The sequence below is a fragment of the Mustelus asterias genome, chromosome 4 (assembly GCF_964213995.1).
Source record: "Mustelus asterias chromosome 4, sMusAst1.hap1.1, whole genome shotgun sequence".
Classification (NCBI taxonomy): domain Eukaryota; kingdom Metazoa; phylum Chordata; class Chondrichthyes; order Carcharhiniformes; family Triakidae; genus Mustelus; species Mustelus asterias.
In genome coordinates this window covers 37307252-37323631 of record NC_135804.1, presented here as the reverse complement: position 1 = coordinate 37323631, position 16380 = coordinate 37307252, and the positions used below count along the sequence as shown (strand labels likewise).

Sequence of the window (16380 nt, the reverse complement as noted above, 5' to 3'; positions counted from 1 at the left end):
TTAATTTCTCTATCAGGGCCCCTCTAACCGACCTATGTCCTAGTAAAAAAGGTCAAAATTTCTTCAGTATATTATAACTGAAGTCCCTCATTCATGGTATTATGTTCAAGCATCTCTTTAGTACCATTGTCAAAGCCTTGATATCCTTTCTAAAGCACTGGAAGCAGTACTCCAACTAATGCCTGAATAATGACTGTACAAACTTGCCATTACCTCTTTGCTTTAATATCCTAATTCCTATTTATAAAACCTGAGCTCCCATATCTTATTTTTATTGCAACATTGTCAACTTTACTCTCTCTTGTAAAGATTTGTGTATGCCTGTTGCATTGCTTGCACTTTCCAATGGAATGAATAGGTAACCTTTGTTAGTCCAGGTCTGATCTATGAGGCTGCCAGCAACATCAAGGACTTACATCTCGCATACCAATCACAATTTGTATGGAATACCGATACTGAGAAAACCGACAGGTCACTGGGCATTCCAAAGAGAGGAGCCAAGCAACAGTTAAAGATCCAATACAATAGGCTTATGGCTGATGGCTATTTTCCTGACCTCAGGATGTGACAATTTTAACCATTTAGAGTACTTGAACATTGGGCTGATGGAGATGGGCCAAAAAAGCAGTTAAACGTCACCATGGTGCTCCAGAACTCAGACTACCCAGAGCAACATCATAGAAGATGAGTTGATGTTATATATATATATAAAAAATAGTCATGGGGGAAATAAAGCTACCTGAAAAAAATGAAATATCCCATTTTTTCTTCTTTTCAAGACTAAACTAATATCAGGAAATATAATTGATTGACTCTCCCCTTTGACCATCTATCATTCTATATTTGATGACAGTTCTTTCTTTTTATTATTTTAGCTGGAACATTTGCTCAAAGGATGGACCCACCAACAGCTTGTGTGCCTTGGCATAGCCCACCTCACACACACAGCCGACAAAACATGCCTAGTAGCATCGATCTGGAGCAAAATGTCATCTACTCGGTGAGTGCAATTAGTTTTGCAGTTGTAGTCTCTGCAAGATTGACAGTGCCACTGACAGGGTGGCTGAGTCTGTGCAGATCAGCATACACTAGCTGACAGATCTACCAGTGAAACCTTCCCCCACATCTCTCCGGCAGGTAAATCCCTATAATCCACTGCCTGGCTGACGGCTATTTTCACAAGCTGACGCTGGTGAAGAGTCCCATAGTATGCAGCTATGAAATCTCATTAAGCAAGTCTTTCACACTCTGTTATCCCAGCGTTACATATTATAATGAGTCATTGTGATGAGGTAAAAAAAACACTTCTTAATGAGCAAGATAAATTTTATGTTACAGTGGGCTTTGATTAATGAACCAAAGTCATTGATGGAGTTGTATACCATGATTGATCCGTGATCTTTCAATATAAAACACTTTGGATGAAAGCAACTATGGATCAAATAACCTTCTTCACAGAGTTGCCAATGTGTAATTGAGACTTAAGTCAGTATTCTAATAAGTCTGATTATAACTGGTGAGTTTTATAAATCAGGCTCTACAGAATAATTAAAAGCACAGCAATCATGCTATGGGTAACAGTTTGAGATGATTACTTGATTAAGGCAATGCAAAACAAACAGATCCAAGTTATATTACCATTTTTACATTGTACTCTGGTCATTAAGATCAAAGCAAAGCCAGATAACGTTTTCATGTTAGCAAAGAGCCTATAGAATGATTTCATTGATAGTCAGGGAATATTTTAAGCTTCCCATTGCACAAATTTCAGCGATGCTTCAGTCAGTGGGAAGGGGAAGTGATGTGACAGTACATCTGTGAAGCAGTTTGCGGTTCTTATAAGGATATAATCCAGTTCATGAGCAGGATTTTCCGGCCGCACTCACTGGAAAATCCCGCCCATGAACTGGATGAAAGGTCAACCATGAAAGGTCAACGGATCTTTGCATGGTCCATCCCACGCCCGCTACGATTCCCGTGGCAGGCGGGATGGGAAAATTCCCCCCCATGCCACTTGAGTAATGTTGCACAATTAGCATTGATGGTCAAGATATTTTTGTTACGATGCTTTTTTTTCAAGAAATGGAATTGATAATTTATCCTATTACAATATTTGAGATGAATCTGCTAAATATAAACAGCTGTTTAGTGATTAGCACCATTGGGCAAGAGACTTTAATCAGCTAGATTGAAAGATGGTTAATCATTGATATTGCTCATCAATCTCTCAAATGATCCCTGAAACACAATTAGAAATTCGAATTCAAGTAATAATCAAAGATTTAATCAAACTAACAATGTATTAGTTGAAAAGTTAACTGGTCACAAGAATAATTCAAATAATACTCTAGTTTTTAACTTGGAAGATGATAACACAGACCTGGTCACCCCGTGAACATTGGGACACTTGTTTGCCTCGAAAGTCCTGAGTTCCATTGAGTCCTTAACTTGGCAGATTTAGTAATACACCTCATTAATGGCATAGAACTAAGAAATTTAGGTCTGCTATTTCCCATGTAGCTTAGTATACTATATATATTTATGATCACTTTTTAAAACACATTATATATTAATGATTTGGAAAAGGGAACTAAATGTATTATCTCCAAATTTGCAGTGGGTACAAAGTTGGGTGGGAGGGTGAGCTGTGAGGAGGATGCAGAGATGCTTCAGCATGATTTGGACAGGCTGAGTGTGTGGGCACATGCATCGCAGATTTGTGGATGAGTGTGAGGTTATCCACTTTAGTAGCAATAATAGGAAGATAGAGTATCACTTGAATGGGTGTAAATTGAGAGAGGTGGATACTCAGCGAGACCTTAGTGTCCTCGTGCATCAGTCACTGAAAGTAAGCACATAGGTACAGCAGGCAGTCAAGGAGGCAAATGGTATGTTGGCCTTCATTGCAAGAGGATTTGAGTATTAATGATTACTGCAATTGTGTAGAATGTTGGTGAGGCCACACTGGAGTATTGTGTGGAGTTTTGGTGTCCTTATCCGAGAAAGGGTGTCCTTGCTATAGAGGGGGTACAACGAAGGTTTACCAGGCTAGTTCCTGGGATGACAGGTCTGTCATATGAGGAGAGACTAAGTCAGTATGGATTATATTCACTGGAGTTTAGAAGAGTGAGAGGGGATCTCGCAGAAATGTATAAAATTCAAATAGGGTTAAACAGGGTAGATTCAGAAAGAATGTTTCCGATGGTGGAAGAGGCCAGAACTAGGGGTCATAGTTGAGGATAAGTGGTAAACCTTTTAGGACTGAGGTGAGGAGAAATTTCTTCACCCAAGGGTGGTGAATGTGTGGAATTCACTACCACAGAAAGTAGTTGAGGCCAAAACGTTGTCTGATTTCAAGAAATTAGATATAGTTCTTGGGGCTAAAGGGATCAAGGGATATGGGGGCAAGGGGGAGAATCAGGATATTGAATTTGATGATCAGCCATGATCAAAATGAATGGCGGAGCAGGCTCGAAGGGCCAAATGGCCTACTCCTGCTTCTAATTTCTATGTTTCTATGTAAAACACCTCCTTTCAAGACTGAAAAGCCTCATTAATGTCTCATTATTGCATGGACCTGTTTAATGTATAGAATAATATCTGATAGATAATAGCAGCTTTTCAATGAATTCTTTCTGGATTCAATTGAAGTACACATATTGGTGATGCTGAATTCTGGCTCAATCAAACATTTTCCCATATCACTGCATCAGATCAAAGGTGCTTTTTTTTCAATATGGATTAATTATTTTAAAAGAATATCATATCCTAATTACAAAAAATGCTTTTTATTAGGGTGTTATAGTTTTTGTAACATTAAGCTTGAATTATTTGTAGAACCTCTGTACCCTGGATGAACTTAATATCAGCAAGTCAGCCAAAGGAAATGCATTTGGTACACGGATCCAGATAAAAGAAGTGCCAATACCACAACTGTACCGGAAAGCACTACACAATGTTCCTAGCAGCCCAGTTGCCAAGGGAGTGAGAACTGTGGTGGTTTCCTCTGCTAGATGGGAGGTGAGTACAATCACAGTTTCACTTTCAGTGTGATGTGTAATACCTGATGATCAGTTGTTGGAACCAAGTGGGCATCTTGCAGAAAATTAGAAAGTTTGCAAATCCAAAGTACGCATTTGTGCTATATCTGGAATTATTTCACATGCTATTTCACACATTTCATATGCATTTTTCATATAAGCAATAGGCGTATTTCACATGCTTATTTTTATTTGAATGAGAGAGGAGGTTGGAGAGAGAAATGTTCAGATGTATAAGTAAGTGAGAGGTATTTGAAGTGGGAAAAGAGAAGGAAGCCCAGGTTCACCAAGAAAAGATTCAACTTTTGAGGAGATGAAGAATATTTTGATTTGATTTGATTTATTATTGTCACATGTATTAACATACAGTGAAAAGTATTGTTTCTTGCGCACTATCCAGACAAGGCATACCGTTCATAGAGAAGTAAACAAGAAAGTGCAGAATATACTATTACAGTCATAGCTAGGGTATAGAGAAAGATCAACTTAATGCAAGGTAAGTACATTCAAAAGTCTGATAGCAGCAGGGAAGAAGCAGTTCTTGAGTCAGTTGGTACATGGCCTCAGACTTTTGTATCTTTTTCCCGAAGGAAGAAGGCGGAACAGAGAATGTCCAGAGTGCGTGGGGTCCTTAATTATGCTGGCTGCTTTGCCAAGGCAGCAGGAAGTGTAGACAGAGTCAATGGATGGGAGGCTGGTTTGCGTGATGGATTGGGCTACATTCACGATCTTTTGTAGTTCCTTGCAGTCTTGGGCAGAGCAGGAGCCATTCCAAGCTGTGATACAACCAGAAAGAATGCTTTCTAAGGTGCATCTGTAAAAGTTGGTGAGAGTCGTAGTTGACATGCCAAATTTCCTTAGTCTTCTGAGAAAGTAGAAGCGTTGATGGGCGTTCTTAACTATAGTTAATGTCCGGCATGAGAAAATAAGTTTAGACATGTGGAGAACTGCAGATACACACAGCAGTTAGGAGAAGAAAATCACTGTTCCACATATATAATAAAAGCAGAAAATGCTGGAAAAACCCAGCACGTCTGGCAGCATCTATGGAGAGAGAAACAGAGCTAACGTTTGATGTCAGTATGACTTCTTCAGAACTGTTTCATGTAGGTGGATAGAGAAGAGAATCATCAACCACAAAAAGGAACAGGGTTTAGATTGTTTAAAGCCACTGATGTACTTGCCATAGCACAACCACCAATTAGAGTGCACTCACAAACTATTAAAATCTATTTTGTTCAAGTGCTTCTGAATTCTACTCCAACAACATCAGCTATGCCCACATCTTATAGGATCTTAATAAGGGCAATTATTGCATAATTTCATTACAATAGGCTCAGTAAGCGCTGCAATTGAATTATGCACTCAGCAGATACATTGGGAGAAAGATGTTCTTCACACTATCGGGTGTGATAGTTTTAATGCTTTGCACCATTCCTGCAATAGTACAATTAGGAAATGCTTTGTTACATTGTGCACACATGATGCAGAATAGCAAAGTTCCATACATCTATACTCAAAATTGCGTACAAGGATTGTAGTCACTGAGTTACCTGCACCATTGTTGCATTTTCTACCAATTGAAAAGTATTGATGTGATTCACAGATGCTTTTAGTTGGAAGAAACTCTAATTTAAAAAGAAAATGAGGTAAGAACAGATATTGGACATACTCATCGATTGTATAGCTATTGTGACCCACCTGCAGTTTGAGCCCTTCCGATGCGGTATCTATTCTATCCATAGCTGATGTGATTCACAGATCTTTTTGGTTGGAGGAAGTCAAAAAGATAAATAGATATTGGAAATTACTCTGCTATTGTATAGCTTAGAGACTCACTTATTGTTTGAGACCTTCCAATATAGTGTCTGTTATATGCATAACTCATTCATTCCAGGCAAAATCCTGTGTAACACTGACCATGGCTTGCTGTCCACACTTGCACCTGTCAACCTTTTAGTCACCCATGGCACTGTTAGTTATTCTATTCTCTTTCACCACTTTTTCTTGACAGCAGATCTCCATACCGGTGCTGCCATGGATACGTTGCAATCATCTCATTTCCTAGAATAGCGCATGCTGTTGCCTGTGGTATATCCATGGCTCCAATTTGTGTCCTCTCTGATTAATTGTTACGTGCTACCCCTCAATTTTAGACTTCACCAATTTGAAAACTTATGCTCATTACTGCCTGTTCAGTGATTTGAGTTCTGGTCAATCTGGAACGGGAACAGAGGCAGAATAGGCCAGAAAGCTTTGACTATAATTATGTTTTCACAGGTTATGAAACTAGTGAGAATAGAATTGTTAAAATGCTAACTTTCCTATATGGAGTTATGATTCAATTAAGAGACTGGGGAAACCAGTACAATATTGTACTCAAGAAAGCTGGGGATATCAAACAGCTTATTCCAGTGGTGAATGAATAATTGAGGAAGGTAGAGTGTTGCGTTGCATCTGTAGATAGAACTGATCACACCCCCCACCTCAACATTGTGAACTAACCGAATGTCTCAAGGGGTGGCACAATGGCACAGTGGTTAGTGCTGCTGCCTCACAGCGCCAGGGACCCGGGTTCAATTCCGGCCTTGGATCACTGTCTGTGTGGAGTATGTACATTCACCCCGTGTCTGCGTGGGTTTCCTCCAGATCCTCTGGTTTCCTCCCACAGTCCAAAGATGGGTAAGTTAGGGGAATTGGCCATGCTAAATTGTCTCTTAGTGTCCTCAGGTGTGTAGGTTAGGGAGGATTCGCAAGGTAAATATGTGGGGTAACGGGGATCAAGTCTTTTCCAAGAGTCGGTACGGACTCGATGGGCTGAATAGCCACCTTCTGCACTGTAGAGATTCTATGATTAATGACAAGATTCCACCAAAGTGCTTCAAGAGTCATTTTATTTCATGGCTCCTCACAAAATGATCTTCCTTACTTCACTAAATAGATACCCACCCTCACCTCTGTATAGTGTGATATGGATGTCAGCAGCCATTGAGAGTGAGAATTTCCACTGAGTTGCTGCCACTGCAATGGGATGGAGACCCCAGTGAAGTAAGACCCTGACAACACCTAGGAAATTCTCCCAGGAAAAAGTATTTATTGCCAGGGAAATTTTAAATGGGTAACTGTCCCAAAAAACAAACTAATGCATGGAGAAAAATGCATTGCAAGTTTCTTAAATGCTCAAAAATAAACTTTATCCACAGCAGAAAACACTTTCTAATAGAGACCTATGAGAGTAAGATTTCCTCATCTCTGCCCTTTATGAACAAGGAGAGCACATTCAGTGGATCCTCACCCAAAACAGAAAAGTTCTTTTCAGTAAGACTGACATGTTAAATTGAGGCTGCCCGTGTTGGTTGCACCACTCCATAAGATAAGGTAGAAGAGCAGAATTAGGCCATTCGGCCCATCGAGTCTGCTCCACCATTCAATCATGGCAACTCCTATTGTTTACTACCAATTCACTCACTGCGTGCTTGATTTCCACCACCCTCTGTGAGGCTTTGTGCTGCCTCTGGGCCTCAGGGCATTCAAGTTATATTGTGCCAACAATATAGCAATCTGCAATTATGCTCCAACAGACAAATTTCTGCATCCTCGTTCTCATGGCCATATTTTACTAGTACAACTATTTGACAAGATTTTTAACATTTGAAATCAATTTCACGCCTTCTTGTGACTTAATACCCATAATGTGGACTGTTAGAAGGGTATAAATTATGAAATATAAATGGTATACTAAGTATTGTAGAAACTAGGTTGATAGTGCGAGGCAGGAACTCTTTCTGGTTGTGTTTACCTGTTTGTGTGTTCGACTTTAGGGTTGCTCATAAGAGGTTTGAAGGAGGGTTTGTGTTAAACATGGTTTTGGATCTCGAAGCAGAGATGGTGTACAAAACATTTCTTCCACTTCAAATATCGACCGATGATAATACATCCAGCAAGTCCCAGGCAAGCAAGATGTCCGTCAGTCAGCTACTTGGCAGATTTATGTATTTGCGGTCCATTTTTATAATCTGGTGGGTGAATGAGGCAGAAAACAAAAGACGTTCTGGATGCTTTTCATGAGTAAATGTGTATTAAATTGGCATGGATTTTAATTCTCTGGTTTGAATTTGGGGGTCAGACGTTGTAGAGCGAATGCTGGGAAGGAACAAATCACTGCAGTGAAATTTTGGTTTTAATTTCTGTTATGAGTTATCACATCACTAAGTAATGAAATGATCCCCAATGCCCACAGAATAATAATAAGGCAATCAGTCTAAGCTATCTCCTGTGGAGATTATTTTAATATTTCAAATAATGTGCATTTCCAGTCATATCTGAGGACGGATACTGCTGTAATTTCACAGCTTCTTGAAGTGTGTTTGTTGTTAAAGATCTGACATTGCGATATTATATCATTTGCAACGTGCTGGTAGTGGCAGATAATACAACTTATTCCTATTAGTGACCACATTTCTTTAAGAGGAATATTATAACAGGCAGTAGTAAATTCCCAATAGACTTAAACCACAATCCATGGAAATTGTTTAATGTTTTCATGACTCCGGTAAAAGGAACATTGAAACAATTACCATTTCATTCTTGGCTCAGTCCGAGTATCCTCGGATTTAGCTGATGTTCTGTGGGCATCTCCAGTTCTATTTTATAGCATTGACACCACTTTACTTCTGCAGAGGTTATGCAACAGTCCAAATGTCTGTTCAGCAAGCTGAAGAAGTCTTTGAGATCTCAAGATGAATTAATGAGGAAATTCAGAACCTACTTTTCACCAGCAATCCCCCAATTATTAGTATCAATTATTTGCAGTTAATGATTGAGAGCATTAATATTTAATATTTATCAAAATAATTGTATCTGGCTTGTAAAGGGGGAAGTTGAGGTGGAGAAATAGATTCCTGTGCATGTGTCTTTGTGACTGATGCCATGGCCATCAATGGTAGACCATGAAGAGCGGGAAAGATACAAAAATCCAAAGTTGTAACAACAGAGGGTTCAGAGTAATTAGAGTCTTGAGCAATACAGCACAGAAACAGAGATCCGCTGTCCAGTCGTGGTGACATGTGCTGACATCTCCCAGAATTCCTCTCAGTGACATCTCCCTGCCACCTTCTGATTCGATGCTCTTCCTCGCGTTGATCACGGAGGGTGTCCTGCCGAGATCTGCTGTCCAGTCACGGTGACTGCGCCGACCATCCCAGAATTCCTCTCAGTGACACCTCCCTGCCACCCTCTGATTCGAAGTGTGAGGCTGGAGGAACTTACAATCGGAAGGGATTGAAACACAAAGATGAGAATTTTAAATTGGAGTCATAGAGGGGCCTGCAGGTAATGCAAGTCAGCAAGAACAAGGACGATAGGTGACAGAGACTTGGTGCATGATAGGGAGACGGGCAGCATTGTTTTTGTTGACCTGATGTCCATGGAGGATGGGTGGCTGGCAGCAACTGAGGAAATGATGAGGAAGTTTTTACCTGAAACTTACAGATGAATCTTGTTGGGACCTAACCTATTTACCACTTCATTGTGCAGAGAATCCACTAACAGTTGTCTATCCTGGAAAAACATCCAGCAAGCAAATTGGGTCTTGGAGACTGCAGAGCCACCCATTTGGAACATTTGATCTGTAATAGATCTATGTATCTTAGGCAAGTAAATTTGTTTAATTTCCACTGCACGAGGTAGGGATGGAAGTAATCAGGTGCTGTTCCTGACAACAGCTACAAGGCCGAGACACTGCAGAAAATTTAAGTCAAAGGCCACCATGACTGACAATAGCACAAGTCTGTCGTTCAATTTGGTACGGCACGGTGGCACAGTGGTTAGCCTCACAGCGCCAGGGTCCCAGGTTTAATTCCAGCCTCAAGTCATTGTCTATGTGGACTTTGCACTTTCTCCCTGTGTCTGTGTAGGTTTCCTCTGGGTGCTCCGGTTTCCTCCCACAGTCCAAAGGTGTGCGGGTTAGGTTGATTGGACGTGCTAAATTGCTCTGAGTGTCAAGGGGATTAGCAGAGTAAATGAGCAGGTTACGGGAATAGGGCCTGGGTGGGATTGTGGTCAATACAGACTTGATGGGCTGCATGGCCATCTTCTGTAATGTAGGGATTCTATGACTGATTCCCATGTTCACTCAAGCTATTTAAAAGATTCATCTGAGGCCAAATTGGGCACTTCTCTAAATGACACTGACTTCCCAGGGACAAGGGGAAAGAGGAAAATTGGGACACAAGTTTCTCCAGAGCATTTCCTACCCAATGCATAAATGGTCTTCATACAAGATCTAGATTTACTTGCCACGGGAGGTGGAATGATCACAATATTGAAAATTTTTTCAAAGAAGCTCAAATAAACAAGAAAACAAAGCTTTTAGAATTACTTTATTCATTGTGTTTCCTTCTGAAAGGTATACTCATACAATGATGATGGTTTGTATTCAAATGTGACTAAAGGGGAGATTTCTCTATTATATTTTTAGATTGATGGGATTAATAGGATCTAAAAATTCACCTCCAGTAACTGTGACCACAATTTTCAGGGCCCATTCACCAAGAGCGCAAATCCCATTAAGGCCGCTAACTCTCGCGAGAGGCCAAAACCAGATTTTGTAGAATCCCCACAATGCAGAAGGAGGCCATTCGGCCCATCAAGTTTGCACTGACTCTCCGACAGATCATCTTCCTCAAACCCACACCCTTAACCCCATGCATTTACCTGCTAATCCCCCTACCATACACACATTGGGACACTAAGGTGCAATTTAGCATGGCCAATTTGTGCCAGTGAGAATTCCGAACACAATGTTTCTGGGCTGGTGGCGGGATCTTCTGGTCTCGCTGCTGTCAAATGAGATTTCCCATTGGATCCACCCCATGCCGCCAGGAAACCCGCAGCTGGGGAGCGCCATCGGCAGGACCAGAAGATCCTGCCAGCGTGAACAGCTGGAAAGTTCCGGCCTTTTGCCATTTTGTAGGAAAATTGTGCCAGTATCTTTGAGTGAAGCTCAGTAGTTCTGGAACAAGGATGGTAAATATGCAACAGTAACATTTAATATGATTGTGGCAATGGGAAATGTCTGTCCTGGATGAATCCCCATTTGTTTGAGTCAAAATTTATGTTCAAACGATTGAGTCCAAAATTGCTTTATGGCTAGGACAGGCTGTTTGATACATTCAGCCAAGTGGATGAACAGATTGAGAGCAGATGTATTCAGTTACATTGATCGCTTCGCCAATAAAGCAAAGGCAATAATATCCCAGATGTGCAATGACATGACTACAATAGGTCCATTTCAGGCTGGATTTTCCAAGTAAGTGGGGTGCCCACCAGAAATACACCGAGGTGCACATTAATCTGATTCTGCTTAAATGTTGCAACGTCAGGCTTGCTTTTACAATGACGATGGGCCCCTAACACTTTATAGAGAGCTGAACGTTGACAAGGAGGAAAGTCTACAAGATTATGAGGGGCATGGACGAGAGTGGATAGTCAGAAGCTTTTTCCCAGGGTGGAAGAGTCAATTACCAGGGGGCATGGGTTTAAGGTGCGAGGGACAAGGTTTAAAGGAGATGTATGAGGCAAGTTTTTTTACACAGAGGGTGGTGAGTGCCTGGAACTCTCTGCTGGAGGAGGTCGTGGAAGCAGATACGTTAGTGACTCTTAAGGGGCATCTTGACAAATACATGAATAGGATGGGAATAGAGGGATATGGTCCCGGAAGGGTAGGGGGTTTTAGTTCAAATGGGCAGCATGGTTGGTGCAGGCTTGGAGGGCGGAAGGGACTGTTCCTGTACTGTAATTTTCTTTGTTCTTTGTAAATCATTGCAACAGAATATTGAGTCTATCCACTGTCATATGCCCTTTCATTTTGAAAATATCATTTTTCAACTGACTAGAAATTTTGCAATTTTAAATGAGACAGAACAAAGTACTTAAAAATGGAAGTCCACCTTCCAAGGTGAATGTAGAAAAACAAAGGGACCAGCGACACATCAAAACTCGTAAAGGAAGAGATATTAAAATGCAAAGTATTGGGTATCAAAACAATGGCTGCAAGATGTGCGGGTTAGGTTGATTGGCCATGCTAAAATTGCCCCTTAGTGTCCTGGGATGCGTAGATTAGAGGGATTAGCGGGTAAAATATATAGGGATATGGGGGTAGGGCCTGGGTGGGATTGTGGTCGGTGCAGACTCGATGGGCTGAATGGCCTCTTTCTGTACTGTAGGGATTCTATGACTTCTATGAACAGATAGATCCACTCAAAACTCCTTAGGGATATACAAAAGGCAAAATTCTCCCATGTCTCTGCCGGCAGGATCAGTAGTGGACGGGAGACAAGATTTTGGCTGGAGGCACAAAAAAATCGGTTTCACGCCAAATGACAGTGGGATCGTCCGATGTTGCTGCCAGAATCATTCCCACCCCCCGCCCCCCTCAAACCCCCATGCCCGATTTTCCGCAGCACCAGCAGAAAAACACTTTGGTCCAGAATATGTACAAAAGTCAGGGCTGAGCTGAAGAAGGTTTGGGGCTGCCTCCAGGGTTCAAGATGGATGTCGCCAATGACTCTGGACCCTGGACCACCATGGTGAAGAGTGGGAGGAGTGTTTATCAGGTGGATCTTCCAGCTTCAGTGCCTTCACGGAGGTCCATCTTCCAGCCTTAGAGTGTTCCTGGAGATCCACCTTTTTTCAGAAGGTCCACTTTTTTGCTTGAATGGTTGGTCAGTGAGGTCGGGCAGCTTTCACACGTGGTGCCAGGATATGATGGCAGGATATGTCCTGCCATGGAAGGCAGTGTGAAACCCCCGGATGTATAATTTAGTATGTTGGGATTGGAAGATATGCCATGGGTTTCCCATTGGCCTCTGCAGCAGGGCACAGTCCCCATCCCCAACATGGGACTTAGTCCTGGAAGGGAGAGTTCTGGAAGGGAGAGTTCTGCCCAATGGGTGAAGTATAACAGAGTAAGAGTTTTAACAACACCAGGTTAAATTCCAACAGGTTTATTTGGTAGCAAATACCATTAGCTTTCGGAGCGCTGCTCCTTCGTCAGATGGAGTGGAAATGTGCTCTCAAACAGGGCACAGAGACACAAAATCAAGTTACAGAATACTAATTAGAATGCGAATCCCTACAACCAACCAGATCTTAAAGATACAGACAATGTGAGTGGAGGGAGCATCAACACATCATGAAGTATATCAGGCCAGATTGCAGTCACTGCAGGGAGATTTCAGGTGAGACAGGGAATGTTAGGAAAGTTTTTCAGCCGTGGGAACAAGCTGGAAAGCTGCGCACTCTCCCTCTCTCCCTTTTGGAAAAAGTGCGTGTCACCCAGTTTGAGAAGTCAGAAATCAGAAACCTATCAGCAAATTGCGATCTCATTAAAAATTGCAACATCTTCTACATCTGACTGCATCCACGAAACTACCTAACCTTAATCGGCCCGCAATGTTTAAAAATCTACACTTCAAGGACAATGAAAGGACACTTAACCATGCATTCTTTTAACTTTTTTTATTGGACTCTAGCTTCCCTTATTTCAGACAACTATGTGGATGTAATCTTACTGCCCGTTTACGTCACGCTCCCGCTGTAACAAAGACGGAGAATTTGGCAGCCAGCCAAATCTCCATTCACTGCAGCGGGATGGGAAAATCCCACCGGTGTGAACGGTTGGAAAATTCCGGCCTGTGTGTCTGACATCGTGTTTTTATTATTTATCTCTGGTTGAACAGTTAAGAAATTTGCTCTTTCTTTAATGCAATTGAACCTTGGCTCCTTATTGTTCACTGTATAAATAGTTAAATACTTTTGGATTCGGAAAAGGCATTTCCTCATGAAAAGGAAACATTTGTTGTGACCAACCAACAGGATTGAACAGAGGGGTGCCAGTTTATCCCATAGAACCATAGAACCATAGAAAATTACAGCTCAGAAACAGGCCTTTTGGCCCTTCTTGTCTGTGCCGAACCATTTTATGCCTAGTCCCACTGACCTACACTTGGACCATATCCCTCCACACCCCTCTCATCCATGAACCCGTCCAAGTTTTTCTTAAATGTTAAAAGTGACCCCGCATTTACCACTTTATCTGGCAGCTCATTCCACACTCCCACCACTCTCTGCGTGAAGAAGCCCCCCCTAATATTCCTTTTAAACTTTTCTCCTTTCACCCTTAACCCATGCCCTCTGGTTTTTTTCTCCCCGAGCTTCAGCGGAAAAAGCCTGCTTGCATTCACTCTATCTATACCCATCAAAATCTTATACACCTCTATCAAATCTCCCCTCAATCTTCTACGCTCCAGGGAATAAAGTCCCAACCTATTCAATCTCTCTCTGTAACTCAGCTTCTCAAGTCCCGGCAACAAGTCCCATCTCATCTGGTCACAATACCATCAATTTCTGTATGGAAAACATATTTCCCAAGAACACTCAGTGGAACACAGAGCCATGGCACTCATAGCCTCCACAGTAGAGCTTATCTTTTCCTTAATTAACGTTAAGAGGGAGAAAATATTTTGGGATCGGGAAGGAAGGCAATAAAAAGAATGGCCCAGACACGGTGAAAGGAGATAATCTTGGAGCCACCTTCATCAACCTACACATCACAGCTCAGTGCTTCATGAAGTTCTGTGCCAATACCAGAACAGCCTAGGCAAGGTGGGGCGAGTCAGCCCAATGTGCCAATATGCACATTTTAATTGCTGTCGTAGGCCGGAATTGGCTGAGCACCAAATTCTCTGTCCTCGTTTGCAGCAGCACCGGAGTATGAAAGGCCGGAAAATCCTGGCCCTAATGTTCAATACCATTTACAACATACCTTTGATACCTTCTTCCTTCCCTTGCAAGTGTCCTTTCACTGATAGCCTAAGGCAGCGGTCTCCAAACTTCCAGCCGGATGTGGCCCGCTGCAGGCCGGATGTGGCCCGCGGGCCATAGTTTGGAGACCCCTGGCCTAAGGTGAAGGGAAGTAATTAGAGCTTTTAGTTTGAATGCATTTACTTGTTTTCTGCACCAATTATTATTCTGATTAAGGAATGTTTATTAATATTTGGCTTGGTAACCGTATATCGAAAATTAGGTCTCTTGTACTGTCTACTTGCTTCTAAAAGGGAAATTTCCCTATAAGCAACAGCAGAAAATAGGCGAGAGTAGTGGATTATCGATTTCTCTCAGCTCCACCCTCTTGCCCAATATGATGTAGAAACCCACAGACAGAGTGAGGAAAGGGCATTAGAAGCAGAGGTCAGTCATAGAATTTGGGTGGGATTTTCTGCACCTCCCACCGCATGTTTCGCGATGGCCTACCATTGGCCGGCAGCAGGATCTTGTGCTCCCACCATTGTCAATGGGGTTTGCCGTTGAATACACACCCTCCGTCGCTGCCAGGAAACCTGTGGCAGAGGTGCACTGTTGGCAAGACCAGAAGATCACACCAGCATGAACAGCCAGAAACTTCCAGCCTTTGTCTTTCATGTTCCATCAGCTCCTTTAGGACAAATCATCGATCATCATGAAACAAGGTGCAGGGTGGTAATTGCTGGACACGTAATTCAGATGCCTGAAGTGGAATTTAATGCTCTCCCAGAGGTGGGTTCTGAGGTGCGTGTGTGTGGGGGGGTGGGGGGGATCGTGAGTTGGGAAGGCATGAGTTGGAGGTACTGCTACTTTCCCACTTCCTTCTCGTAAGTCCAGCGTGGGATGGTTTAAGAATGGCCTTTGTGTAAGAGGCCACTTGAGGCCCTGAAGCTGGCTTCCAATTGGCAGTTGCATCCAGAGGTGGGACTTTGGCCTCACACCAAGATTCCTGGGGAGAGGATCTCCTGATGTGGAGATGCCGGCGTTGGACTGGGGTAAACACAGTAAGAAGTCTCACAACACCAGGTTAAAGTCCAACAGGTTTATTTGGTAGCAAAAGCCACTAGCTTGTGAAGCGCTGCTCCAAATTCAGGACTGGCAGTTAAACATCCAGGGATTCACAACCTATCGAAAAGACAGAGGGGTGGGTAGAGGGGGCGGGGTTGCCTTGTTAATTAGAAATGAAATTAAATCAATAGCACTAAACGACATAGGGTCAGACGATGTGGAGTCTGTGTGGGTAGAGTTGAGGAACCACAAAGGCAAAAAAACCATAATGGGAGTTATGTACAGGCCTCCTGACAGTGGTCAGGACCAGGGGCACAAAATGCACCACGAAATAGAAAGGGCATGTCAGAAAGGCAAGGTCACAGTGATCATGGGGGATTTCAATATGCAGGTGGACTGGGTAAATAATGTTGCCAGTGGACCCAAAGAAAGGGAATTCATTGAATGTTTACAGGACGGCTTTTTGGAA

The 16380-nt window shown here is 42.3% G+C and overlaps 1 protein-coding gene across 1 annotated transcript in view; it reads left to right on the top strand.

Moving 5' to 3' along the window:
- The window catches only part of LOC144493097 (uncharacterized), a 78390-nt gene that overhangs the window by 12613 nt on the left and 49397 nt on the right, over window positions 1-16380 (top strand). Inside the window, exons 3-4 of the mRNA XM_078211999.1 lie at window positions 876-1000; window positions 3838-4020. Coding sequence (XP_078068125.1) covers window positions 876-1000; window positions 3838-4020 — 308 coding nt within the window. The remainder of the gene's footprint in view (window positions 1-875; window positions 1001-3837; window positions 4021-16380) is intronic.